The sequence below is a fragment of the Ptychodera flava genome (assembly GCF_041260155.1).
Source record: "Ptychodera flava strain L36383 chromosome 3 unlocalized genomic scaffold, AS_Pfla_20210202 Scaffold_26__1_contigs__length_13983176_pilon, whole genome shotgun sequence".
Classification (NCBI taxonomy): Eukaryota; Metazoa; Hemichordata; class Enteropneusta; family Ptychoderidae; genus Ptychodera; species Ptychodera flava.
This window is the reverse complement of record NW_027248280.1, coordinates 8,778,401-8,787,502: the sequence shown is the minus strand read 5'-3', so window position 1 is coordinate 8,787,502 and position 9,102 is coordinate 8,778,401. Positions and strand designations below refer to the sequence as shown.

Here is a 9,102-nt window from a genome sequence, read left to right as displayed (position 1 = left end):
TCACATGTGGAAATTTCCTCCATAAACTACGACCTCGTACCTCTCAGAAGAGGGCGCACTGTTTTTCTTTTTTGTATTCTGAAAGAAATATAAGAAAATTGTTTTCAGTAACCGTACATATATGACCCTTTAATTGTATCTTTATTAGATGTGTCTTTTTGAAAATTTTGATAGCATGGTTTTCAATCCAATGGGACCTTTGTACAGCTAACGAAGCGTGACCACAAAACACTTTTTAAACAGTTGCGACGAACGCGTAACTTAAATTTCAACAACAGTTACTAAATATCTTTCGCGAATCTGATCACCCACAAACATACTCTGTGGAGCCCTAAATCAAAGGACTAAATCCATTACCAAGGATAGAATATTGAATTTGTTTTTAATTGAATGTCCGTGTGGCTTAATACAAGAAATCATCAAACGCAATGCATTTTGGCAAGTAACATGCAAAAAAAACACAGCTAATGGGGCGTTGACTGCGATCAAAGTCAACTGTAAAACTATATGCTCTAACTCAATATGTGACGACTGATTTCTCTTCTGGTTGCAAAACAAGAAATATAATCTGTAAATAAGTAAACAAATAAAAGTATTAGACTTTTCTGTAAGATTTAGCAGTTTTTCTGTTTTTCCGGTAATCACATGTGAAATTCAGATTGACATAAATGAATGGCAAACGATGGTGGCTTACCAACCACTTTCTCACAAATGAATCGATAGCGCTCAGAACATTCACCGACTTTCCATAAGCCAGCTGTTCCTGGAACAAGGCGCAGTCTCCCCCACCGTCGGTATCACTAGGATGCCCAGGACTCCAATTCGAATAGGCTAGCTGCAATTAAAATGTGAATAAGGTTGTGTCTGGTAATCCTAAGCCAAAATACAGGCCCGTAACATTTATTTACATTTAATCAATAATATCCAACACGTCAATCGCTTCGTGGTGCGCTACACCATACATCTCTCACCTTTCCCTACTATGCGAATGCTCCCCGTCGTACCTCAAATGTGGCGGGAGCAATAAGAGGTTGTAGAATAGTGTCTTCGGTTTGATCCGACAGTCTCTTTTATGCATGTTTTATCGGTCACATAGATAGACCGGCCTGTTTCTCACTTTACTACCTTCGCAGAGCCCAGAGTTAAAATACATACACATGCATCGTATTTGCATAACGATGCATTTTAATCAGAGATTCTGAGTGAACACATCAAATACTCAAGTGTCGCTTTCAATTATTTTTCAGCGTCTTGTGCGCTTCTATGATTCACACTTACAAATATCGCATATTACAGATAGACAATCGGTGTAGCGTTTGACTACGTTTGCGTACTATTAAACGAGGTCGTTGGGATTCGTTGCAACGGACATTAACAAATAAATTCTCCTCGAGGAATTTTATAACATCTCTGATTTACGATGGTCAGATACCCCTACTCAAATGCTGGTGCACTGGAAAACGCCATTCGATAATTAGCGTTTGAAGGGATTGATGAACTTTTAGCAAGTTTACATAAGGAGCAATAGAAGAATGTGTCCTTATTATTTACATTCAAAGCACTACTGTCACTTGTTACGGAACCCCTCTATCATACAACATGTTCCAATAAATACTTATTACCTGTTTTCTCAAATCACTTAAGTCACTGAGTTACAAAAATACAATCACTTCAAAATCACTATCAATGCGTGATGAAAATAAATGCTAGATCCAACTTCGTTCTAGAAATTGATAAAAAATGTACATGTTCATCAAAATTCGGGAAGCATCGTTTATTAATACGCATCATATTGAATTATTCCTCTTACCACAGTGTATCCGCCTCACTGTCGAGAGGAAATATAAACGAATGTTAAACATGTCCACTTTGTTTCACTTGACAGTTACTTTTATGGATTATTTTTCATACCATTGTGAAGAAATCTGTCACTGAAAAAAGCAAATATAATATGTATTGTTACCATCGAACCGTCAGTCCATCTCCACTTTCCATCAGCTGCAGCATCATTCAAACCAATCCAAAAAGGACCACCCCGATTACGTGTCAGTTCTAGCGAAAATATAGAAAGCCGTGACTGACTTAAGTGATCTTACATCATGTTGTCTTGAGTATTGCCATGTTGTTGTGTGTATGTAAAATATTGTTTAAAGCAATTACCATGTTGTCTTACGAATCATCATCATCATATCATATCATCGTTTCGTTGTCACATTTAAGCTTAAAGTAACATAGTTCCATTCAAATTCCGCTGAATACATGACAATAAGGAGCTAGGAAGACAGCCACTCGCTAGTTGAACCGAACACCGTTCAGTCATATGTACATTGCATTATCAAAAGCTATTATGGGCTGCCGTCCGATAAATGATACATGTACTTTGATAGAGGGAAGATGTGAAATCGTTTTACCTTTGAATTCGATCAATTACGATCAACTACGCAAGCACATTAATAAGCAAGACATTCTCGTAAGAGATGCTCTTTCAGGGCTTTTGTGAAATAACACCTAGACGTTTGATTTTTAATACATTTCGGCAACGTGTTCCATAGTTTTGCACCAGCCCCCTTTGTAAGAGATTGAAGATTGACCTGCAGATGTATACTTCTCTGCAACACTAAATTCATGTCCACCTTTTGGCTGGTATCGTAGCAATGGTCCACAATATAAAAATAATCTGATTAGTCGGAACATTTTGATGTAGTAAATCAAACATTAAAATACAGACTAGCAACTTGTGGGGCTTACGAACATCCAGAATACGCAGATTGTAGAACAAAGGTGAAGATGGCTCTCTAGATTCAGAGAATGTTATACAACGCATACACATTGTCACATTGAGTGATATAACTTGGATTTAGATATGATGAACTGTTCCGGGAATTTAAAATGTTATCCTTGCTATTGAATATATTGTACTAGGCAGTCACTATGTTTCTTCTGTGCATTTAAAAAAAAATTCCTAGGCACTCAACATGCTGTCAAAAGCTTTTAAAATGCTGTCTTAGCCTTTCACTATTTCGTCCTAGGCATTTAGTATGTTGTCCTAGGCTTTCAACATATTGTTTAAGGTATTTGCGTTCTTGTCCTTACCATGATAGATCTTGCGTACACGTAAACGACAAGGATGTATTAAAGCGAACAGGAGAAAACTAACCTATAGGCTCTGTCAGCAGTTTATTACAACACTGCTCAGTGTCGCTTGTTATTAAAGCTCGCAAATTAATAAATTTTGAGAATATTTGATTAATTCAGCTGCACCTGCTTTATTCACTTTTTCTACGACCAATCTACTCCTGCTGAATACCATAGGGACTGGTCAGTTTCTTCAGCCCGAGGAACTAATCGATCATCCTGTCTTCTTTATATGCATAGAACATCTCTGTAAATGGGTACGACAATATGCACAATGTCTAGGAAAGCATGCTGAGTGCCTACGAGGACATTTTACGTGCCTATGAAAACATTGTAAATGCTAAGACAACATGTTTGTAGTGCCCGGGACAACATTGTAAATACCTAGGGTAACATATGATTGTCAAGAAAAACATGCCGAATGCCAAGGATAACATTGTAAAATAAATTTCTAGGACAACATTGTAAATGTTTTGGAATTATTTGACATGTCTAATGCACGGCGCAACATGATAACACTCAAGACAACACACTTGCAGTCAATCGTCAGAATGAGACAAGTCGGCCTTATAATAAAAAAATTAGATATACACCATTTCTAACCATAACACATGACATAACTGACGGGAACTTGTATTTTGTTTGGTTTTTGTGCTGTTGTTTTTTGTTTGTTTTGTTTGTCTTGTTGGTTTTTTTGTTGTTGTTGTTTTGTGTTTTTTGGTGGGGGGGAAGTATTTTTCGTTCGCTTTCACATGAAATGTTACCTAAGCTATAATCTTCGTCATGATGCATGGAGGCATCATTCTAGCGCATCATGATGCATGGAGGCATCATTCTGGCGCTGAAAATGCAAACAGCGAGTTACCGATTAGCAGTATTGTTGCTGATATCAAACAGGCTGACAGTTCGGACAACTGTATTGATACAGATAATTTTGAAGCATTATGTAAATATTCGGACACTCTCAAAACCGAAAATGGAAGTGACGATGAAGCCAGAGATTTAGAAGAATAAAGTGGAGATATTACTATGTTTTCAGTGACAAAAATAAATGAGATGCGTTGTACAGTATCAAACCCAGGTTATATCTTGTGCGGTGGTTTCTACTCGCTCCTGCAGAGTCACTGCCAAAAAGCCAAATTTCCCGGCGGGCATGGGTGACAGGAAATGATTGCTTTTGGCTCTGGTTTGAGAAAGAAAACGTATTGCCTGACCTAACATTTGCAACTCACCAACAAGGAACGCATTTATGTCTTCAGAGTGTACTGTTACAAGTTGACTCCCCAATTGTTCACAGGCGAAGTTTGCTTCGTTCCAGGTGACGTATTCAGCCAAACGTATGGTGTAACATTTATCCTTGAAATTTTGCCAACCTGTACCGCATCCTAAACAGTAAAAACATCGATCTTTACCTTTCTTGGGTTGGTTATTCGTCGAAAGAAAACAGGACTATGTAATAGCCCACAGCAATCGACTTGACTCAAACCAAACGACAAACTCATGAATGAAATGAACTTTCAACAAAAAAAACCTCAAATGTGTTATTTCTGCATATAAAATTCATATCTTATCAACGCTCAAGCCTGTTAAATGTATGGACACAATTCATTAATGAAAATAATACCCATCTCTTAAAATCAAAGTTAATTTAAATGCCTTCTACAAATACTCGCGCATAAAGGCCGTCTTTTTACAGATAATCATAACCATTTAATTATCGATAACTTAATTATTGTCTTGATCCTTTGATTATAGGACGGTAATAAGGAGACATAAAAACACGTGAATTGAATTAAGTGGCTCTACCGGCATTGTACTCGCATATGTATCCCCGATGCAAGGTACATGGTAAATCGTTCCATTCTGCATTAGGATGCTCCATTATTTCCGCACATTCTTCGTCACCTGCGTCATCATTAGGTTCGCCTTCATGCCAATTTGCGTATGTTACCTAGTAAAAGGCAACATGTGTCAATTTCAACAACTGCCACTCTCTAACTTAAAAGAGGTTCTCTCTATTCCGGTGTGACATATTGTCCTATAATATTGGGATATATTTAACATGACAATCTCTAAACTTTAAGCAGAACTAAACGGGAGTCAGATTGTAAATCAGGCATGTGTGTGAGTGAATGACTGCTGTATTAAGGATATAATAACGTAACAAGTAATGTAGAAAAAAATGTATAACAGCTTATGAAACTTACTGATGTACCGTCTATCCATTGCCAGTGGTCTTCCGAATTTAGATCATGCAGACCAAGCCAAACACTGCTACCTGTGATAAAGGCTGATGATACAATGAATCTGTTATTTAGATTATGTCCAGAATATGTTGATGATGCAATGCTCTCTCTCTCTCTCTCTCTCTCTCTCTCTCTCTCTCTCTCTCTCTCTCTCTCTCTCTCTCTCTCTCTCCGCTCGCTCGCTCGCTCTCGCGCGCTCATTATCATCTTTACATATGATTCATCATCTAAAAGTAATGAATGCGATAACATGTCAGAGCAATACAAAGTCAATTTACATCACAAATTTATTATTTCTGATTAAAAATAAATAAATACACCTAAACTAGTGAAAATAAATTGTACAATTAAAGGGGATGATGGATACACAGAGAAAAATTCTGTCAGAAAACGTTAACTTACGTTGTAGGAATGTATTAACATCCTCGCTGTTTATTAGCACAAGTCGACTTCCAGCGTTGTAGCAAAACTCATATGCTTCAATCCAAGTGAAGCTGTTGTTGGTGTTCACCAGGTAGCACCGTCCATTCAAGTTTAAATATCGCCAACTTGACAGACATCCTGGAAATGGATTGGACTATTTAGTGTTCTGGCATTTGGTTTAACTTGAGGTAGTATGCACCTCGAAACTGAAAGTTCTGGAACGAATTCCAAATTGCATAGTATATATAAAATCGCTGACTTGATTCAACCTTAAAAACTTAATATCCTACTTTCAACTGAGTCTTCTGCCTGGATTTAAAAAAGGATTATCTTGATGTATATATTTATTTACTTACTTTACTCGATGAAAATTTCAACCATTCTCGTATCATAAAAATATCTATCAGGGGTCGCTGTGCAAAGTTTCGCGAAAGAGAACAGATTTACATAATATATACAGACTTCTGGAATTGAAAATGGCCGCCAGCCTCGTATTAACTGTAGGTGAGGGGGATACATTTTGATTTAGTTTAAAATACGCACCCACAAAAAGTAGATCAGCAAATAATTTTAAAAGTTTGAGAGTTCGAATATCTGTCCCCGATGCGCACACTACCATAGTTATTTTTAGCTCACGTAAGTAAACACGTGGGCTATTGTCATAGCGATGTCTGTCTGTCTGTCCGTGTGTGTGTGTGTTAGTGTGTGTGTGTGTGTCTGTCTGTCTGTTTACACGATAACTCAAAAACGCCTGAACGGATTCAAGTCAGATTTGGTAGACAGGTACCATATGCTACTTGCAAGAACTGATTAGATTTTGGTTAGCATGGCTTGCATATTAATGAAGTTATGCAATATCATTTTTTCCGTATAATGGTTTCCCTATGGAGACGGTAATGACAGTGTAGACATATATCAAGAAATACTGCACAAAATTTCATGAAACTTTTCACAGATGACAATCTCAAAACATTATGATGATACTGTGAGTGTCATGTCAATTATCTTCTTATTTGCATATTTAATGAACTTTTGTTATTAGTGAGATAACTCTGAAATTCCTGCACCAAACTTGATGATACTTGCAACAAATATTGATCTGATATATATCTAATTATACTTAGAAGCATTGGGCAGTGTCAAGTTAATAAATAGGTCATTTGCATATTTTATGAAGTTCTGTAATTAGTCATATAACTCCGATATAACTTCACCAAATGTGATGAAATCTGCTGCAGATACTGATCCGACTGATATCTAACTGTAGTGTAAAGCATTAAGTAGTGTGAATTTAATTTAGGGTTCATTTGCATATTTAATGAACTTTGTAATTAGGTATGTTATTCTGAAATTACAGCACCCAAGTCTTTGAAATTGGGTACAGATATTGTTTTGATAAATATCTAATTGTACTGAGAAGCATTTGGCAGTGTCAAGTTAACAATAGGTCATTTGCATATTTTATTAAGTTTTGTAATTAGTCATATAACTCCAAAATGACTGCACCAAATATGATGAAATCTGCTGCAGATACTGATCCGACAGATATCTAATTGTGGTGTAGAGCATTTAGTTGTGTGAAGTTAATTAAGGGTTCATTTGCATATTTAATGAACTTTGTAATTAGTGATATTACTCCAAAATTACAGCGTTAAATTTGATGAAACTTGCTACAGATGTTGATCTGATATATATCCAATTGTACTGAGAAGCATTGAACAGTTTCAAGTTAATAATTAGCTCATTTGCATATTTCATGAAGTTTTATAATTAGTCATATTACTCCGAAAGACTGCATCAAATGTGATGAAAATTGCGGCATATACTGATCTGACAGATATCTAACTGTGTTGTAAAGCATTTAGTAGTGTAAAGTTAATTAAGGGTTCATTTGCATATTTAATAAACCTTGTAATTAGGTATATAGCTACAAAATTATGGCACCAAATTTTGTGTGAAACGTGCTACAGATATTGATTTGATAAATATTCAATTTTGCTATGAATCATTGAACAGTGTCAAGTTAATATAGGGATTATTTGCATATTTAATGAACTTTGTAATTGGTGACATTACTCTAAAATTACTGCATTAAATTAAATAAAACGTGCTACAAATGTTGATCTGATAGATATCTAATTGTCCAATGAAGCATTGAGCAGTGTCAAGTTAATTAACAGCTCATTTGCATATTAAGTAAAGTTTTGTAATTAGTGATTAAAATCTTAGAGTACTGTGCGATGTTGAAAAAAACCTGCTTCATTTAGTGATAACATATATCTTATTGTTCTGTGAAGCGTACTACTATTAATGAACCTGTTGTAAAACACGTGAGCATATTCAGTTTATATCTAGTTGTTTTCTGCCTTTCAACAGTTTTGACAGCAAAATTTTATGTATGGGGCAATTTGTACGGATTCCAAAATCGTACAGTATATACAAAATCGGTGACTTGATTCAACCTTGCTAAATTAATATCGTATTTTCAACTAAATATTTCAGGCTGACTTTAAAAAAGAATTATCTTTATGTATGTATGTATGTATGTATTTTCTTTCTTTCTTTCTTTCTTTCTTTCTTTCTTTCTTTCTTTCTTTCTTTATTATTTTTATTGATTTATTTTGTTTGTTTGTTTGTTTGTTTGCTATTCTTCTTTATCAAATATATTTTTTCGTTTTGGTCCTTTTGCTTGCTTCAAAAAACCGTGTTATAACCTTACCTCTTGTAACATTTCTTCCTGGTGTCTGTTTCTGCAATTCATTCATGTGTTTTGTCATTTCTTCCAGTCGTTGCTCGATGGCTTTTAGCCGTTCTTGTTGGTTTACCACATCGCCAAGAGCGGGACATTGAGCATTTCCATCACGCAGAAATGATAAACGGTAGGAGCAGATATCTGGTCTATAGCAGTGGTTACCAAAACTTGAACACTCTCTGCTCCATGTCGGTTGCGCATCGATGACTTTCACACTACTGATGAAAATGAGAGCGACTCCGACGTTGACCTTCCACATCGTTGCCGGCTGTTGGATACATACGTTGAACATTTACACTAAGTTAAACATTTATTGACGAGTGGTTATTGTACAAAGTCGTTCTTGGAAGAGGTGGCGTGCAACGACTAGGTTTTCGTGCAAAGTGTACTGAACCGAAGTATTTGATGTAAATTTGAAGGATGTCAAGGGTCACGTTCTAAAGGCCCTGGGAAAGACAAATTATTGTTTTCATGAAGGGAGCTTAAAGCCTAGAGTAAATGATTAATTAAAGGGTCCAAATCTTTACGATTGCGATTTTGCTCCTA

General features: G+C 36.0%; 1 protein-coding gene across 1 annotated transcript; it reads right to left on the bottom strand.

Moving 5' to 3' along the window:
- On the bottom strand, window positions 1-8,818 carry LOC139125782 (C-type mannose receptor 2-like). The gene is made up of 8 exons (XM_070691877.1): window positions 8,524-8,818; window positions 5,784-5,942; window positions 5,343-5,425; window positions 4,942-5,086; window positions 4,368-4,520; window positions 1,964-2,052; window positions 695-835; window positions 1-78 (listed from the first exon to the last, which is right to left on the bottom strand). Exons 1-8 carry the CDS (start codon window positions 8,813-8,815, stop codon window positions 1-3), a joined length of 1,140 nt encoding a protein of 379 aa, XP_070547978.1. The 5' UTR covers window positions 8,816-8,818.
- Between the last annotated feature and the right edge of the window lie 284 nt (window positions 8,819-9,102).

Coding starts and splice junctions, on each gene's coding strand:
- LOC139125782 (XM_070691877.1), bottom strand. CDS start 8,815: ATGTGGAAGGTCAACGTCGGAGTCGCTCTCATTTTCATCAGTAGTGTG. Junction 5,943..8,523: donor AGGAAGAAATGTTACAAGAG/GTAAGGTTATAA, acceptor ATCCATTTCCAG/GATGTCTGTCAAGTTGGCGA. Junction 2,053..4,367: donor CATAAATGCGTTCCTTGTTG/GTGAGTTGCAAA, acceptor TATTTTCGCTAG/AACTGACACGTAATCGGGGT.